At 43.3% G+C, this 20,217-nt stretch overlaps 1 protein-coding gene across 2 annotated transcripts in view; it reads left to right on the forward strand.

The window, feature by feature from the left end:
* The window catches only part of Opcml (opioid binding protein/cell adhesion molecule like), a 1,098,377-nt gene that overhangs the window by 472,918 nt on the left and 605,242 nt on the right, over positions 1–20,217 (forward strand). The window contains exon 1 of one of the 2 annotated variants that reach the window (XM_074066318.1): positions 4,097–4,130. The exons of the other annotated variant lie outside the window; for it this stretch is intronic. Coding sequence (XP_073922419.1) covers positions 4,112–4,130 — 19 coding nt within the window. The 5' untranslated portion in view covers positions 4,097–4,111. Of the gene's footprint in view, positions 1–4,096; positions 4,131–20,217 lie in introns of those variants that run through there. 2 annotated transcript variants of the gene reach the window in all.

Genomic DNA, 20,217 nt, shown 5'->3' on the forward strand with positions numbered 1-20,217 from the left:
TGGTGGGTAGGTAAGTGTCAGGGCAGGAACTGACTTCAGTTCTGAAGGTAAGAATTACAAATGGTGCCAGGAGCTCTCCTGCGAGGTCTTAGGCTTCTAATCAGTTTTGCAATGGAAGTCACTGGGTACTGTTTCTCCTTGGTCTCTGTAGTATACAAAACTCTGTCCTGCCCAGAACCTGCACGCCTGTCACATCCAACCAATGCTGCAGTGGTGAGTTTCTCACAGGTGCAAACTCAGAGCACCTTACCTGGGCTACACTTTGTTTTTCTGCCACAGAGCGTAGTGGGTGTTTGGAAGGATGGAGCACTCAGACCTTAAGCTGAGTTGGAGACAGCTAGCCAGCCACTTACAGGTGGGGGAAATGGAGATGGAATATGTGTTTTTCCCTCTCTATCCCTCAGACAGGCAATTCAAAGGGGCATGATTTCTTGAAATGAGGTTGCAGAATTAAGCCTCATGTGAGTGTTGGCTTTGGTGTAGTAACTAACTCAAGGTCTCTCCTTGTACTGGCTTTTCCTTCTTCCTTCCAGGTTTTACTCTTCCCAGACCCATGCCTGCTACATAGGGTTGTTTCCAAATATAACCTATTTTCACACTGGTGTCCTGGTTGAGTCCAGGAAGGCTATGTCACAGCACTGAGTCAACACCTTTGCTAAATCTCTGTAATTCACTTGTGGTAGTTAGATCCCCAGTGCCTCTGAGGGAGTGATGATCTGGTGACACACGATGTCCTAGACCAACTGCAGAGACTCATCCCCAATTACTGCCATGCACACTGCTCTGTCACCTCTTGGGACTGGCACTGTGTTGAGAGTCAGCTTGGTCCCATTAGCACTTAACTCTTCTCCAAGAGACAGAGAGTCCTGCCTCTCTAATTGGTAGTAATATAGTCCCCAAATACATTTTATACTTTATAGTCTTGTCACATTTGATATCATGCGGTCCCCAGATGTAACTAGGGTAGATTTGAGAGTGAGCTCTCTTTTGGATAGTAGCCCATAGGTATCAATCAGTGATCATTTTGGTGTGTCTGACTCTACCTGCTTTTTCTATTTTCTAACTGTTTTTTTTTTCTCCTCCTTAAAACTCACAGGAGGATTATGTTGTCATTGGTTTTGAATTATTTTAAATGTTTAGTCTATCATTTATTTCCTTAAATACAAAGCTCTTTAATAGCATTTTGAGTGATTGTCACAGTAGGTTTTTTAAAATTGAGCCATAATTCACATACCATAAAATTCACCATTTTGAAGCCTGCAATTCAATAGTTTTTAATATATTCACAAAGTGTGCACCCATCAGTACTATTTTGTTCCAGAATATGAAAGATTTCACCATAAAGGAAACCAGTACCCATTAGCTGTCACTCTCCACCTCAGCAGGTGGCTTTAAACTTCCCATTGTACAACTTTATCTTGCCCATTGCGTAAGAGTACTGTGAATAAGTGCACAATGTTCTTTTAGGAATATGGGGTGACTTGTGGCATGGGATTGCTCTGGATATACAATCCTGACTTTGCTTACTAATTCTGGGTCTTTGAACAAGCATTTATCCATTTGAGCCCATCTCCTGATTATAAAATGAGAGTATGGGCCATATTAGATCTGCAGGATTCTAAAAGACATACAGGAGACCAAGGAATGCTCAACACTCAGAATTTTGGATGAATGTTTGTGGCTGTATTTTTTTCTGGAGGTTTCCAGACATTTAGAAAAACTCTAAAAGGCTCATCACTTTAGAAAGGAACACCTAATAGGATAGACAATAATATATATGTTTCAGTCCCACCAGCTCATTATTACCTGCATTTTATGTTGGAGAAACATTAATTTCCAGGAGTGACAAGCCTATCTCACATAACAGGTAGCCCTAACTCACTGGCCTCCTGGTCTTAAGTTTTCCTTAAGACCTGGTTATTTCTTTCCCAGAATTTGTGCTTTGGAATCAGAAAATCTTCGAGTCTCATTTTGTACAACTAAATATGCAGTTAATAATACTTAACCCTTAGGGAATAAAATGAGAGTTTTAAAAAGGGGTCCCAGGACTGGTGGAGTGTCTCAAGTGGTAAGAGTGCCTGCCTAGCAAGCGTGAGGCTCTGAGTGCAATCTCCAGTGCTGCAAAAAAATAAAGAAGAAAAAGAATTAAAAAGGGGTTCGAGACCTAGTAAATGCTCAATAATTATATCTTTATCATCACTACACTTATGAAAATGTATCTTCTCTATGTGTTTTACACAATCACCCCATCCCATACACATTATAAAACGCTTTTAACTGCTACTAGTTATGCATATTTGCATATATAAGGTAAATAAAAATAAATATATATTTCTACCAAATATATATTTGGATGCTGCCTCCCACGTGCGTGCATGTGTCTGTGCGTGCCTGCATGCGTGGTTGTGTTTGCATGTCTGAGTTCCACCGTGATTTCCTTGAAGCACAATAAACCCTTTGCCTGTCTTACCCAGCACCTGGCATACACCAACTTGGAATATTTCATTTTTACAGATGAAATGTATCCGAGGTATAGTTTAAATGTCCTCTCATGTGGCCCTTTGAGAGTGCAAACTCCAGGGAGATTACTTTTCTCTCTCACAGCTCCTTTACAGGGGTGCATCATATTCATCTCAATAGGTGGGAGAAGGATGTATGCCTTGTCTCAGGAGATTGATGGCTGTCACCAAGCTTACTTTATGGCCTCTTGTACTCCTGATAGAGGCTAAGAAGCCAGCAGCAGTCAACCCTCAGCTCTGCATCCTTGGCATTATCTCTGGTACAGTTTTCATTCTCACACTTTCAGTGGCTTGCCCTGACCACCCAGCCAGTATGAGCCTAGGCGAACGGAGTTAATTATCATATTAGCTGAGAGACAACATAATTATAAAGGAAGCTGCTGATAAACAACAAATGGGTTTATGAATTTCAAAAAACAACAAACTATTACTTAGGGCTGTATCCTCTTTAGGAACTAACCATACAGCTATTTTTTTCCATGGTGTGGAGAGTGGGAGTGAATGGTTAAGGCTATGCCTCTTGGTCCACAGGCAGGAGAATTGGCAGCTGGATTCTGGTCACCCATGTCCCCAGTTGGAGACTGGCATCCCCCTTCTCCCAAGAGAAACAATCAGTTTCTGAAGTCTTGAGCCTCAATGGACCAGTAGAGGGAATCTAGCAGCTAGCAGAAGCAGGCCAAGGGGGTTCCAGGAGCTTTAGACAGAACGGGGACAGGCAGTGAAGCACAGAAAATTGACATTGGAAGTTGCCTGTTTGAAAGACAGGACAGCCTTTGCTTGCTGCAGAGCTAATTATTATGCAAATTTATGCTAATAAACTCTGCCTTGAATGTTGTTGAGAAGCTGCCTTTTCCCGTTAACATAGCTGTAATGAGAGGTAAATTTGTAATGCAGATGCCCGAGGTAATATATCCTAAATCACTTTATGGTGTAACGAACTCTCTCTCTCACCACACCCGGCACAAATGTCAATTTAAATTAGCTTTTGCTTTGCATATTTATTGAAGCTTTATTTATTGTTAATATGTACTAAGGACACCAAGTAAATAGCCCCCACTACTTGTTAGAAGTGGAATTTATCGGGGAGCAGGGATTGGCACTTGTTCTTCAGAGATGATAGCGTGCCTTCCTTCTCCCGGTTCCAGCCAAACCACGGCTCTTGCAAGCCAGGCTCTGCCTTGAAAGAGCAATTCTACCATGACGATTATTATACAGAGTACGTAAGAGTTAGTGGTCTTTGTCACCTCCGCCTTTGTGTTTGTGAAACCGCCCAGACGGCTGCCCACGACATGGGCGCGGCTGTGTGGCAATCCCATTTGTCCCTTTGGAGGCCCACGCGCACGTGCGCACACATCCGGGCACTCACACTCCCCTAGCTCATACTTGACACACCTTCCGCCCCGGCTTCCTCTGCGCATGCGCACTCGCACTCAGTAGCCTCCCCACGGCTTCTGAGGAATGGGCTTGTACTGTTGTCCCTTGGTGTCCACACGTTGCCCAGCTACAGGCTTGCGGGTGTGATGCCAGCCCTCCCATGACCAGGAGGAGAAGACATACTACTGCTTAGAAAAGTTCCTCCAAGTTATTCTCAAATGAATCTTCCTCCCTTGGGTAAGGCAAGCAGCATTAAAGCATGTTTGGTCAATTTTCAGAAAAGGAAATACTGTGTGTCAAGCCTAATGGTTTCATTTTGCCTTATAGATAATCTTCCATGTAGGCATTATTATCTCCATTTTGGAGATCGGAAGACTGAAGTTTTGTGGGTTTCAAAGAACTTGCCCGAAGTGAATCCACTTATATATGGTATGGAAAATTCAAATATGCATTTTCAGGCTCCCAAGCTCATCCTCTTTTCACCACATCGTTCTGTCTCCTAGCTAATATCTCAGTAAAGTTGGCATTTCATTTCTTCTATAATTTAAAATGTTGGATTTGATAATCTCAAAACTCCTTCCATGTATCTAACTCCAAGTGATGTTATTCTACAGTAATAGAAGCAAATGTCCCCTGCTTCTGCTGGCTTCTGTATATCTGCCCTTCTGAACCAAGCTTAAGCTTATTACTGCTTAAGGACAGTCTCGACGGGTGCTGTCTTCTTCTTCAGTTTTGTGTAGGTTTCTTTGGGACAGCAGGGCCCAAGGTTGTTTTGTCTGACACCAGCATGAAAAGGTGAGTATAAAGAATCTGGACTGACCTGGCACAGTGTGATGGCACCCAGATATAAAAAATATAGGTGAAAATATCAGACATATAGGGAAGAGAATAACAACACTCCAGACCTCTCTAGATACCCTGGGACAGAGCTGATGGGATGGATTCTTCCCCAAGGGGAAGACCACATTGCAAAGCAGGGTGACAGCACTTCACTGGGGGATGGAGTCACGTGGGAGTCACAAATGACAGCAAGATGGGCCAGTGAGAGCAATGGAAGCTACAACAGCTCTTCCAATGGAAGAGACAGCTCCAGGCACCAAAGTGTGTGTTGGATATGGGAATGTGATTTGTACAGATGATGCAAATCACCCGGTTTCTGTGGATCTCACTGGACTCCTGGGTAAAACAGGAAAGCAGACCAGCACATCTCTAAATTTTCCTTCCATCTATGAGTTTGTCCTGTTGATAATGGAGTTGAAATTCTGCCAGCCCAGATTCCTCTGAACAGTCCAGTCAGAGTTGAAGATGACAGCTCCTGGTTCCAACCCTCAGGGGAGTCCCCCAAATGAAGTAGAACTAGTGGCCATATTAACACCCAGGAGTGATTTGCACTCAGAGCCTTGAGTTGGAATTCAGTATGTCCTATTCAAGCCCTAGTTTTATTGGATGTAGAACTTTGAGCAAATGACTGTTTGAGCCTCTGTTTCTTAATCTGCTAAATGGCATTAATTATGCATCTTCAAGAGATTGTTGCAAGAATGTGTTACTGTATATGGAAGTGTTTGTCAATTTCAAAAGCACTTTATGCCTTAAGTGAGTAGCAAGGAAAGAACAAAAAAAGGGGTAATTCCTTAGAGCCAAATCTCACAGCTTATTATTAACAAGTTTTTCTCACTTGAGGGCTTTCCTCTTCCGATAATTTTCCCTGACATTATCTCAATACAACTTTACAAGGATGTGGGGGATACAGAAAGGATGAAGTGGTGACCTCACTTGACATACGCATGGAGTGGAGGGCATTCCAATAACTGGCCAAGGACAGAGGGTGACAAGGGTGTTGTGGCATTCTGCAGTCAGCACAGGGGATTAAAGTCAGTCAACTACAGTGAAACATTGCAAGATCCAAGCCAGGCACCCTGAATTAGGATCCTTGAACTAAGAACCTCACACAAGTTCAAAACCCTCTGTGGAATTCAGCAGGCTATCTACAAAAGAGAGCAGAAGTAGCATGGGGTCTTAAAGTTTCTTTCAGCACTGTTAGCAGCTAGCCTTGAGTGGTCAAAGAACATTTGTATTGTTGGGGCATGGTTGGGGTATAAAGTCCCAGTTTGTGAACTGATTATGGGATTGGTTGCCTTGCCAAGGGAAACAGCCAGTAGTGTCAGAAAGTATGGAGGAAGCCAGGGATCCTGCTCATTTTCCCCTGCACCCTGGCCAGGTCCTCTCTTTAGCAGGAAGTGGGGTGCATGGGGTGCTGCTGACATAATGTCCTGGGAAGGCCATTCTTCTCACTTTCAAAAAGACACAGATGCCCCAAATGGTTTTTCCCTCAGGCAGCATATGCTCTGTTTGAGGAGAGAGAATATAGTCAGAGGGCGGAGACAGAAAGCAGGCAAGCTGGGGGCCAGGCTACGATGTGGGTCCTGCCTGGGTCAGAAAAAGCTGTATCTGGGATGTGAAGGAATGGGTGGAGGGAAAGAGGAGGGTGTTTTTGGCAAAAGAGCATCTGTAGTGGGCACATGCAAGAGGCAGGAGTTGGCTTTGTGCAGATTCTGGCCTAAAAGACCCAAAGAACATCTCTGCTTTCCACCCTGCAATCCCTGATACCTGCCTGGTGAGGCTGCAGACAAGTCTGGGGAGGTTATTACAAGAGAGCACTAGAACCAGGTTTGCCTGTTGAAATGAGAGAAATAAATGCAAGTGGAACATTCCTGAGGGCTGACATCATGTCAAAAGTGGGAAATTCTATTCTGTGAAGTTTGTTTCATGCAAAAATTATTTTAAAATATTGTATAAATGACCTTTGGGCTATGTGTATGAGGTGTAAATGAAACAAATAAATTTTGTATTTAGGCTTGGGTCCCATCCTAAAGTTATTTCACTATATATATATATATATATATATATATATATATATATATATATATATATGCAAACAATCCAAAACCCCCCAAAAAATTGAAATCCAAAATACTCCTGATTTGAAGCATTTTGAATAAAAGATATTCAACTTGCAACAGCAGCTCTGCACAGAATAAATAATATGTAAACACCTGCTTGTTCACCTTCGACTCTGGGCACCTTTGACTGCAAACAGTCCCCAGAGACCACCCATTTTGGAGGGAATCCTAGCTGGACGGCAGTTACCTCTTCCCTGGGAGACACCCTCAGCCCTGAGTATCGGTGCCATCAGCGGCACCCCTTTCCCCCAAGGCCACTGCTCCTTCTGCCCTTGTTCCCACGTGAGCTCTGAGAACATGGTTTACAAGGGCAGTTTCCTGAATTTGTCTGCACCCTGAGGCCCCAGTTTAACTTTGTGGCCCCAACTCAGCACAGAGAGGGATCTAGTCCTTCCCTCTGGTAGGACCCCTCACCTGCTGAAGTCCAGCTTTTACAAGGTTCCTGGCTTTTCAAGCACCAGACTGAGGCATTTCCTCTGCACCCTGTTGTCACCATGAAGGGATATATGTCTTCACTTCACCCCATTTGACCCCTGACAGTTCCCTTCCCCTTCCTTGTTTTGTTTTTCTTCTGTTCCTTATATCCATCAAACAATGCTTTATGCATTTATCTTGGTGACTGTCTGCCTGGCAGACATGGTACACAGTATGTGACAGTGATTTTGGCCTGTTTGTTCAGTATTGTACCTTTAGCAATAGAAAGCTTCTAATTAATGGGGGTTTTTTTGAGAAAATGAATAAAACCTTTCTTACATTTGCTGACCACCTACTCCAGGCCAGATAATGTGGTAGCAGAGGTATAAGATTCTGGCTTGCCCTCCTGGGAAGCTCTTTCTGAACAGTTTCCCCAGCATACCCTGTTCCCAAACTCCCATTCATCTGTTCTTCGCTAAAGAGCTGGCTTTGGGGCCTGTCCGTTCCAAGGAAAAGGATTTCAGGAACCACCCAGGGCACACAGGACAATTTTCCCTTCCACCAGCAGTCTAGAATAGGAAGGAGGGCCACTAAGAGAAGGTGACCTCTGAGTAGCCACAGACGACTTCCCTGAAACATAGTGTTTGCTGGAACCCAGCTCCAAGCCTCTTCATCCCAATGGCTGTTCACCTTGTTCTGCTGTCACAAACTAACAGTATAACTACGAGGAAAAGAGGACTTCTTCAGGTGCAGGGATCCCTCCCACAGCTCTCAAGTTGTTTGGCTAATGGGTACTGACTGTTCATTGTAAAAGAGATGTAGGTTGGGCCCTCAGCCAGGAAGATAGGAGGGGTGGATTGTAGTACTAGAGATTGACCACCAAGTGGAGACAAAGCTCCAGAAATGAGCGAGAGCCGGGGCCTTGTGACGCATCACTTCTTTAGCCCTGTGACTTCTCATCTCAGGCCCTGCTGTCCAGGCCTCTGGCAACCATGCAGATGCAGGTTGGTTGGAGACCCCTGTCTCCTCGCTCTCTGTCCCTCTGTCCCTCACTCTTCCTTCTTTTGCTTCCAGCTTCCTTCCTTGCAGTAGACCCTAATACAAGGGGCTTAAGAAAAGCTTTTGTTGTTGTTGTTTTGTTTGTTTCAAGATGGTAAAATAGTGTCTTCCAGCCCTGTCTCTGTCACATCCAAGTGATCAAACCCTGCTCACTGTTAACACACTAGACAAAAATATGTGGGAAGTTTTTCTCAATTCAGGAATTGCTTTGAAGAACTATCTCATATTAATGATCACAAACTGCTCTGTGAGAATAAGACTGAAGAAAAGCTAACAGCAGAGTAGGTGCCAAAGTTGGTATTCAAATTCTGTTAAAATGAGTGCTTATTCAGAGGTGCCCTGTAGGACAGACTGCCCAGTGTCACTGAGAATCCTCCAGGGTGCAGGGAATATGGGTTCCTGACACCTTTCCTAAGAACATAACATAGGTTTCTCGTCTTGGACATCATGGGAAGTGGTCTAGTCTGTGGGGTTTGACCAAAGGAGACATTTGGGCTGGAAAAGGAATTCTCAGAGGATGTCCAGGGTGCAAAGGCATCAACTTTGTGGTTACTTGTTTCTCTCTTTGACACAAGCCATCTGTCCCAGCTCTTGTAGACTGGAGCAGCCAGAAAGAGGCAGGAAGGAAAGAGACTAGGAACTGGGCCTGTCCATTGGTGAATGGTCCCTGGATGGATGCATGTGCCCTGTGAGCAATGACAGTAAAACAGGTCTCTAATTCCCAGAGACCTCACCCCAGTGTGAGAAGGGTTGCTGTCAGATGCAAGGATGACACAACTGTCTCTACAGATGGTGAGGTCATGCAGGGGCATTTAAGACCCAACTCTAGTTACAGGCTGATTACACGCAGTGGTAACAGGCAAGGTAATAGGAACAGAAATCTAGAGAGACTGGCGTGGGATATGGTTTACCAAGGCAGAGTCTCGGGGCGGACAGCCATGCTTGGGAACAGTGAGCAGAGCTGGTATTTGTGATGTGGTTTCTGGGATAGGAAACCAAATCTGAAAGAGCAGCCAGTGTGGGTTGGCCGTGGTTATGTCTCCCAGGATGCTGCTCAGTCAGTTCTGCTCTTAGTGACATGGGAAATCTATAAGTGGGGTCAGAAAACCTTATCTACAAATTACAAAGACCTGAAGGCAGGCAGGATGTGACATTCTGGGCCACAAGCTTTACTCAAATTCTTAGCATTAAACTGAAAACTTATATTCTACAAACAAGGAGGAGACTGAGCCCCTGTTTTGTAAGATGCTGTCATTTGCAACATAATATTTTCTGGGAAGATTTTCCATCCTGTTTGTAAACACAGTGGTGCCAGTCAGTGTGTAGAAGACAAGGCATGAGAGGGAGCTGATAGTGAATTGGCTTACATCCTGACAGCAAGGGACTGGAAGATTTAAGGTCCAGCAGGTAACCATGAACTCCCTTCCACTCAGGGTTTGACCAGTATGAAAGAGCAAGGACAGGCAGCTAAGAGAAGTCTGGAAACACCATAGGGGTGAGGTCTACGGTAAGGGGTAGCACTAGATCCCTCCTGTCCTGACGGTGTGGACTCTGCAGACTTGGGGCTTTGGGCATTTCTGAGATTGAGGTATCTTTGGAATGACACTGAAATAGGTTAGTCTAAAGAGAATTCTCTGAAAGGTGGCTTTATGACCTTTTTCTAAGAAACTTATTCAAAAACCATTGGTTGTGACCCTAGTTGTAGCCAACCAAGCCCCTTCCTTCTTTGGACTTCCTCAAAAGTTTCATTGAAATTCTCAGATTTTTCAATCCCAGCCCTGCTTCTGTATTTTTTTCTTGTGCCATTTTTGAATGTCCCTAAATGCATTTGGATGGAAAAAAAAAAAGGAATGAAATCAAGGTTTCTGTGTAATTTCACTTTGGGAAAATTTTTTGAGGAAGAGGTGAGAAGATCCCTTTGCATAGCACATTAAAATAATTTATGGAGAACTTCTCCCTTTCAGCTAAGGAGGTGGTCAAGATGAGAGGATAAATCTTTAAAAGAATAATGTTTTCAAAAACAGGTTCCTTGTCCTCAGATCCTTTGATGTATGAGTGTAATAGTAGATAGGACACATAGTGAAATATACATGAGATCTCCCCAGAGGAGAGCAGCAGCATGGAGGAAATATTAGTGTTTACAGCAAAACTCAATTGGAACACTCATTTCAAGACTATAGTTTATTATGTTCAATGCAATTTAGCCCCCACAAGCATGCTTCCTTTCTGTCTCCAGGACTCTTTGAATCCCTGCCCCCTTTGTCCCCACTTCCCATTCCCCTGCCTTCTTGTATTTAGTAAAAGAAAGCAAAGACAGCCTCTGTGTGATTTGTTCTTTGTGACTGCAGACTAGATAGACTAAAAAGGAAAGGAAGAGGAGAATGTAGGACCCTTTTGGAAACTGCCAGGTGTTGTCTTGTATTTAGGAGACTTAAGAGGACAATTTCCTTGTAGAAAATCAGCTGGAGAGACCAGCCAGTCACTCAGACACAAGCATTCTGTGCTGGACTGTTGTGCACGCACAGGGGTTCCCAGTCCTCCATGTGGGCTTTGTGCTTAAATTTTACTGGGAGGTTTTATCAGCATCTTTCACAAGAACTTACTGTCTTGAGCAGGGAGACTTCTTCCCAGCAGGATGCCTGTTTTCACACCTGGCAGGCCCTGTCATGCTGCACCAGAGGATGGCTACAGCTGCCTTGGCAAGGTGGAGCTGCCAGAGCTGCAGCATGGATGGCTGTCTCCTTCCCCGCACACCTGGCCCCTACCTGTTGTCCCCCTTTATCCCTACAGCTGACCTTGACCTGCACATGACAAGTGCTAAGGTTTATTTTAAGGGTAGAATGCTGCTGTTCTACATGTGCCTGTGTGTGGCAATGTTTGGAGCTTTTAAAAGGTGGAGCCTAGTGGATGTCCTCTTGAGGACAGAGCAGGACCTCTACTCTTCTTGTCTCTCTGTCTCATAGCCACATGAGGCATGTAACTTCATGTACTACATGCTCCCTGCCACCATGTTCTGCCTTGCAAGCCCAAAAGCAAAGGGGGACCGAAACTTCTGAAACCTTGAGCAGTGATAGAACACTGATTATTGCACTTAGAAGTACTTTAATGCACTTCTGTGAAACCTGGGAGAGGAAAAGAGGGAAGGAGAGGGAAGAAAAGAGAGGAAGGAAGCAGAAGGAAGGAGTGGTACATTGACCTCAAAAAGCCATTATTCTAATTTAAGTTTAGTAATGTGAAAACCAGAGGGTGAAATGGCTTAAAAAATTTTGATAGGTAGATGGTTGCAAATCTAAAATTCAAAATCCTGTCTCTCCACTGTGAATATCACCACACATCTCATTAGAAAAGGTGGGGTATTGGAAGCTGTAATTGTAATGGTATCTGATTAAAGTTTTCCAAAATTCTAATTTTCACCTGATAACTCCAAGTTCAGCACTGGTAACAGGTCTCTCCACTGGTGTCCATGAAGCGACTAACTCACTTCACTCACTTTTGAGTTAATAACTGCTGAGCTCACAAGACTTAATACCACAGATCATCTGTCTTTTTTTCAAGCAAACATCACACTCCGTGGACACGGCAGCTGGTTTAGCTTGCAACTCAAAGACAAGTGTGTTTCCTTAAGACAACTGTAGTATAGTTGTGCATCACTTACCAACAAGGATATGTTCTGAGAAGTGTGTGTGTCATCAGGCAATTTCATAGCTGTATGAATATCATGGAGCATGTTTTCACAAACCTCAGTGGTGTAGGACAATCACTAACATGGCCGTTTGATGCAACAAAGACATGCATTAATGACACGTATGTGGCTCCTGCAAGTGTGCATGGCAGACTGTCCACAGTAAACCTTGCTTTCATAAGTAGAAGGGATATACTCAAAATAATGATAAAATATGGTATAGTAAATACATGAAGCAGTAATAGTCATTTATTATCATTATTAAGTATTCTAGACTGGACATGGTTGGATGTTGTGTTGGTCAGCTTTGAGTTGCTATGACAAATACCTGAGATAAGTCAACCTAGACAAAGGAAAGACTTATTTTGGCTCATGGTTTCAGAGGTTTCGGTGTATGGTTGCTTGACCCTGCTGCTTTGGGCCTGTGGAGTCAGTACATCATGGTAGGAGTGTGTGGGGAAGGAGGCCTGTTCAGTTCATGGCTGCTGGGAAGCAGAGAGAGGAAGGGAGTCAGGGTCCCAATATCCCCTTCAGAGATACCTCCACCAGTGACCTAATTTCCTTCTAGTAGGCCCCATCTCCTAAAGATTCCATTACCTCCAAATAGCACTGCAGGCTGGGGACCAAGTTGTCAACACACGGGCCTTTGGGGGACACTCCAGGAGTTAATTATAGCATATGTGCTAAATCTTTGTACAACTGACAGAGCAATAGATTTGTTTATACCAGCATCATCACAAACATGCAAGTAATGCATTGCACTCTGACACTATGATGGCTGCCACATCACTAGGTGATGGGAAACTTTCTGCTCCCTGACAATATCATAGGACCACTGTCATAAATGTGTCTCTTAGTTTACTCAGACATTGTTATGCAATACATGACTGTATGTGAGTGTAAGCAGAAACGCTTTGTGTGAACTTTCCATCTCATCTCACCAATAATAAAAGTATTCATGTTCAAGAGTTTAGATTTAACACATTTACTATTTTATTCTTTAGGAAGGACATTCTTTTTTTTTCTTTTTGGAAGTACTAGGATTTGCACTCAAGGCCTCATGCTTGCTAGGCAAGCTCTCTGCCACTTGAGCCACGCCCTAGCTATGAAGGACATTCTTAAGTGAAACTGGCTTTGAGGTTTTACTGCAAATGTGTGGAGTCCTGGAACCTTCAGGAAGTGGGACCTAGTGGAAGGAAGTTAGGTCATTGGGGGGTGTGCCTTGGAGTGAGTATTGGGACCCTAACTTTCTTCCTCTCTTTCTTTGCTTGCCAGCTGCCACAGTGGCTGTACTACCTACATTTGTGCTGAGGCACCTGCTGGCTTACCCACTAGTGCCAATACAATGAAGAACATGAATAATTTCTTAATGTTATTATGAAAATAGTTTTAACCTCACAGACACCCTGAAAGGTTTTGGAGACCCTCAGAAATTTGAGAAAAATCAAGGTAAATTATCAGAAGATCCTTCGAGTACCAACACTCTAGCCTCAGAAACATTTTAGGTGTCTTCCTTGTGTTTTATCTGTAAGTGGTGTCAGACTGGCAACACAATTCTAGATAGGTCCCTAATATTGATCTGTGATATTAAGGCATTGATCTTTGAATGATATAGCAAAGCATCAAAAGTTCCTATCATTAAATCAGTCTGCTAGAATTTCACAAGGTAATACTGAAGGAAAATCTGGTTCATTTCAAAGGCAAAAGATAAAGGGCCTTGTAAAATTCCCATATGCCTGAAGTATGCTGCAAAGGTTTCTTGGACCTCTCATCTCCTGGTTCATCTAGGACTCTAGGGAGGTAGCATGGCTCAGTGAGGCTGCAGCCAACTTGGAGTCAACCCTGTGGATATCTTAAACACCAGGCTTCTTTTGTCTCCAAAAGCACAAGTGTTACTTCTGTCTATTGACTGTAAAGACATCTTGCCATATTATTTTTATTTTTATCTTGAAAATACTGAAGTTAAATATAGACTCGCAGCAGTCGACGTCAAGTTAGGCAAAAGATAGAAATGAAAGTTCTTCTTTTCCTTATGGGAGAGCTCAGGAACCCAAAGGAGATACACAAATAAGTGGACTGTGAGCTGCTAGGGACCATGACATAATGCCAGTGACCTCTGATTCAGTCATCTCTTCTAGATGTTGCCATGACAAGAGGGTGACCTTAGCCTTGTTCTGAAATATGAAGGTCCTAGAAATCATGCCATAGGATAGAGATTGGGGTAAGCAGAGATTCCTACCAATTCAGGGGTCAACAGTGTTCTTACTGTGCTTCGCCTTTCTGTCTTGGTCTTGCTGGCCTCTCTCTTCCTATCAGGTTCTGTGTGTATCTACCACATTGGGATCCTTTGCATCTCCAGTGCTCTCATTTCAGGCTGCTCCCTTTCTCCTTTGTCCACTTTATTTTTATAAACATCTACTCATCCTTGAAACCCCATGTCATACTTCACCTCCTGTCTACAATCTCTTTTCCCTAACTCCTCATTTTACTTGACTAAGTCAGGATCAAGCCTTACCCTCCCCCTCTGTGTTTTCATAGCTTTGACCATTCTACTTTTAAACATTTATTACATTATATTCTATTTTGTTTACCTGGCCCTGGCTTTATTACTTATCTTAAAATTCTTCTAGAGCTTTTGCAAATGTAGACAAGGTCAAAGTCAGGTACTTGCCAAGTGCAAGTAAAACAAAGTTCCAGCACTCCAGGTATTCCTAGTTCAGTGAGGAAGGCAGACAATGCACCAATAAAAATATACTATGTTATGATGTGTTACATCATAGATGTACAGTATTAGAGAAGGAAGGGTGTTTGATTAATTTTGTACATTACACACATCTAGAACATTGTCTTATTCATCATAGGAGCTCACACCTTTTTGCTTAGTGAGTGTACCTCTCCCTGGGCACACAGGGCCTGAAGACTTGAGAGGGCCCTGTAGGAATGCCAATGAACTTAATGGAAGGGTTGTAATGAAAGGACAATTATGGAGGTGTGGTCAAAATTCGTGCAATAATGACAAGGACCAGTGGGAATGGTCACCATCAGTGGCATACCAGGTCAGGGAGAAGAGCAGCTGACAGGTCCAGGTGTGGGTTATAGCTTTAGAAGAAGAGCTACCCAAAAGAGAGGGCTTATAGGCCCCTACCTCTCTTCCCACCCCTTCCCACTTCCTGCTGGAGAATTCTACTGGTCAAGCCCAACCAGAAATGGAGGGCCAGGTAAACCTGGGTGATGGTATCTGTAGAGGTTAGTCTCCAAGGGCACAGAATAGAGCAGGAAAGGTGAAGAGTAGGGCTGAAGAGACCGTTAAAGAGTAGCCAGCACACACAGTTGTGTCTGCTTCAAATCTAGCTGTCCTTGTACCTGCAAAACTGTGAATCAAACCTTTGATCTATGATCATGCCAGTGCATGTTCTCCGCAGGCCCTCTTGGTGACAGATCTATATAAGGGCCATTCCTTTAGACTCTGGAGCCAGGGACTTCACATGTGATTCTGACTAGGGAAACATGAGGAATATAATCCTGGTGAAGGGGAATGAAAGACATAGGGTAAAGAGTGAGCAATCTAATGCCTCTCCCCTCGAGGAGTTGTCAATCTGCTTTATGAAGACAACAATGTCTATGAATGAGATTTTGCACTTACAAAATCATACATAATAATTAAAAGTTAATGTGAAATAATCTGAATACTGCATATGCTGGAGGGCTGGCAGAGGGTAGATGTGATTAGAATCAGACTGAATTAATCAGATAAGAATATTTTAGCCATAGGATAAAGTCCAGCTAACCTAAGTTTAGAAGAACGTTGCCTCATGTGAAAGAACAACCTTTTCTCTAGACATTTAATATTTTGGGGATGTCTGAAATAATTAGTTAATTTCACACTAGATTTATTCTTTAATGTGTCCTGGTTTATTACTTTCACAGAAAGAGACATTCTTTCTACAATTAGAGATTTACTGAATCTTGGGAGAGATTTAGCATTGATCTGGCTTACCCTATTGATTTCCAATTCCCCAGAGACTCTAAACAAGTATGGATTTAGATGTTTAGTGCAGGTAATCATTCTGCACTCATGTTCACTGTGCCTGTCTCAGCCTCTCATTTTTCCTATTAGGGCCACAAAGTAATTTGTGAAATTACAATCAATTTTATATCAGATTTCAAGAATGACCACAGATGACTTCTTAATAGGTGCCACATATAGAATAAAAATTACTTATAGCTCATTCACTGAGTCCCTCACCTCTCATTTGTTTGTTTGTTTGTTTGTTTTTTCCTAATCCATGATAATTGGGCTTATTAAGTACTTTGAATGCCAAGTATTTTAAATTATCATAATTTCTTTTACAACAGAGGCAGTATTGTATGATAGAGGCAGCTTCCTCATTGGTAAGCATTGCACTTGGAAGTGTTTCTCAACTCCAGGGTTACACACTAGGCTCTCCAAGGTACTTTGTGTGGAGAGAAGCTTCAGGCATTCCTCTCTTCTGACTGTTAGATTTGAACAGTCTTTACCTACTGATTTTAAATCCCAGTGAGTCATGCATCTATGCTTATGTGATAGCATGCCAAAAAGGGAAGGCAGACAACAAACAGGTAGAAATGATAAGAAATACGAAGAAAATAAAGCAGAATGCAGGAGAAACAGAGAGTGAGTGGGGACAAGAAAGAGATGACTTTGGGTGCCATACTCAGGCAAAGCTTCTCTGGGGAGGGCAAAGAGCTAAATGATGCAAAGCCAGCCAGGAAGCACAGCAAAGGTCTGAGGTAAGAACCTGGGTGGCAGATCTGAGGATGCCTGGAATCCAAGAAGGGTGAAGAGGGTGAGCAGGTAGAATGAGTTTCAAAGTGGTGGTCTAAGAAGCACACAGTTATCACATAGAGAATAAGCACCATGGGATTTTGTCATAGGTGCATTTGGAGGCTGTGGAGGTTTTGAGGTAGTGGAAGTGTGATCTGATCTCTCACTGTAAGGCATGGGGACCACCTGGAGGTTGTTACTGCAGTTCTATGTTTGGACTCAGGTAAAAAGTAGAGGAAATGAGATGGAATCTGGATCAGAAAAGATCTGAGGTCAGAGTCTACAGTAGCTGCTTGTAGGTTGGACCTGTTGACCAGGAAAATAGGAACCAAAGATGATGTGTAGGATTTGGCCTAATAGAATACCAACAGTCAGGCTGTTTATCAAGATGGATCCCAGGAGGAAAAGCAGATCTCAGGGGAAGAGAAGGTTGGTGAGTTTGCCATCAGTTTTGTACATATTACACTTGCTATACATCCTCACAAAGGTGTCATATGGATGGTTATGAAGAGGAAGATAGCCTTGAAACAGGGTTGTAAAACATGGTAAACTGTCAATTAAAAGCTGTAACCTCGGACAGAGCTGTAAGGAGTTGCCCATTAGAGCCATGCAAAAGTTTGGGACCAAGATGAAAGGCACCATGCAGAGATGAGCACCCATTCCTGCCTTCCTTTGTCTCCATTTGTAAATAAACTTTCCAAAGCAGACCTCCCCCCACTGCTCTTACCTAAACCTCAGGTCTCTAACCCACTACTAGCCCTACTTTATGGGAGAGCACATTCTTTGTAACCTGATACCCTGCACTGCCTTTTAAATATCCTGTGAATCCTTTGTTCGGGGCTCAGACACTGGTACACGTCTGGGCCCGCTAGCGTAAAAATTAAAATCTGAGTTCTCCACTCCTCCGAGTGTTGCTTGGTTTCTCCTCTGACTATATTGCCACAACAGTTAGAGGGAAGGGTCTAGATCTCGGGGAGTGCTTGGAACTAGAGGTCTTTCTTTCTAAGCCTTAACTATTGAGTACTTTTCCCATCCAGGTATGAATGGCATAAGATGAGTGTAGAGGGAGGATCAGGAAAGGAGGAGCCTGCAGAGGTTGAGATAGTGTAGGTTAGTAAGGTAGAGAAAAGCCAGGTGTGTGGTGTCCCAGAAGGCAAGTGAGGACAGAGATTCATGAGAAAGAGTATGTCTGCTGTGAGGAATGCCACTAGGGCTGAGTAAAATGAGAGGAAATTTAATGATTGTTTTTAGTGAGATGAAGTTCATAGGCGATCTTGACAATAGCAATTTCAATAGTTTAATGGGAAGAAAGCCTGATTGGAGAGGATGGAAATCAGGGGACAGAAAATAAAAAGAGCAACAGAGAGAATGCGTGATCTTTCAGAAAGAGTTTGGTTTTGAAGAAAGGTCAAGGAGACAGAGCTGTTGCTGGAAGGGAGGGCGTGGAGCCAAGAAAGGGTTCTGGATGTTTGTGATGATGATTGTGATAATAACCATTATCATCCTAATCACAATGGCTGCCCTTTATTGGGGGCCAGGCACTGTGCCAGGCACTATGCATCCTTGGTCTCATTGCATCCTCCAGCAAACTTGTGAAGAAAGCTCTGTTAACACTGCCAGGTTAGAGGTGAGGGAACAAAGAAAGAAGGGTCCTAAATGTGAGAGGTGATGAATGGCAGTGGAGCTGGCCTCCAAATCAAAGTCTCTCCAGCAGTGCATGGATGTTTTCCCCATTGAAGGGCCAGCTGCAAATGAATGGAATTCTTAACTGTCCTGATTCAAGATGTTGCAAAGGATAGAATCCAAACTCAAACTGACTTAAGGGGGAAAAAGCAGTGGGAGAAGTCTAACTTATGTATTTCAAAAGTCCCAAAGTAGATGTGACTTCAGGAGAACTGAATTTGGGTTCAGACAATGTAATTAGGATTCCATGTAACTCTAGACCATAGGGTTCTGCTTTCCAGTATGTTGCTTTTATTCTCAGGAAGTATGTAACAGTCTAGCTACATATGACTTATTGCTGAGAGATTGGAAAATCCAGCATTGAAGTCCCAAGTGAGTGGGTGGCTCTGATGGCATGACTTTGGTCACTTGCTTATCTCTGAAGCTGTCTATCCCCAGGGACACATGAAACTGATACTGATGTAGAAGTTGATTTCCAAAGGAAATATCCGTGTGCTAGTCACAAAAGAAGGGATACTGGGTAAGCAAAAAGAGGTAGTCATCCACTAAACCATGAGTCGGTTGGACACCAGCTGTTGCAGCTGGTGTCATGGTGTGCTTCTTTGCATTCTATCAACAAGTTTTGTGAGGACAGAGGCTCTCATTTCTAGCACAGTGACTGGCACAGCATAGGCTCAGGTTGAGAAAACACACTTATTCAATAAATGAGTGACCTCAAGCAATTCTATAATGCTGGCCTATTCACTTGATTTATTTACTTATTATTTTAATTTTAGCTGGAGAGCCCTTCATGCATTTGAAACTCATTATTATTTTTCCTACCCGTAGTTATCCAGCTCTTCCGAGCCCTCAGTCTACTTGGAAGCAGTATATTTGATTAATATCCTACTCATCAGAACAGTGTTTTTGATGTTATTTTATCCAAAGGGGAAAAAAATTTCTTTGGCTAAAAAAAAAACAGGAACAACAAAAAACCCCTCCAACTCTGATGTCCCCTGAGGGTAAGAACCTGGTGGTTCAGTCAGAATTGAAATCCCCTCAAATTCTAAAGAAGCTTTGTTTTGTTTAACCCCTGGGGGTTTACCTCCTCCCCACTGACTCAGTAAGGTGAGGCAGAGCTCTGAGGAAAGACAGGTACATGACAAAAAGCTGTTTGGGCTGTATTTGCTTCTGCTAGTGGAGTGCCTCTGGCAGAACTATCCATCTGGAAAATGCTGCTCAGGTGGGTGGGGAGATGAGCTGCTCTCTCCTTGTAGATGATGTGAAATGTTGCCTGTGTGCAGTGTGGATGCAAGGATGCTGAAGGTCCTTCGGTCTCGTGAAAAGAAGTCTAGGTTTGTGTGATGACTGTGGGAGGAGGCTCAAGATGAAAAATCCAGAAGGCCTATCTTGTCCTACATAAACTTGCATCCTTATTCCCAGGTAGTCATTAAGAGTAACTGTGTGCTGCTGGGGGACAGGGAGCCAGAGGAGCAGACAAGAGAAGGTGCAGGGACTTTTTTTTTTTTAACTAAGTAAAATCTCATGGGGAGGCAAATAAGAGAGAAGCGTAGTACAATAAGTACTCTGCGCAGGAAGTGATGCCTTATTCTAAAGATTAATAGTATGGTTTCCAGCACTAGACTGCCTGGGTTCAAAACCTATCTCCTTCACTCTTGAGTTTTTCAGTTAGGGGACTTCAGACAAGATGCTAATCACCTGTGTCTCAATTCCCTTATTGGT

The sequence above is a fragment of the Castor canadensis genome, chromosome 2 (genome assembly GCF_047511655.1).
Source record: "Castor canadensis chromosome 2, mCasCan1.hap1v2, whole genome shotgun sequence".
In the NCBI taxonomy this organism is placed as follows: Eukaryota; Metazoa; Chordata; class Mammalia; order Rodentia; family Castoridae; genus Castor; species Castor canadensis.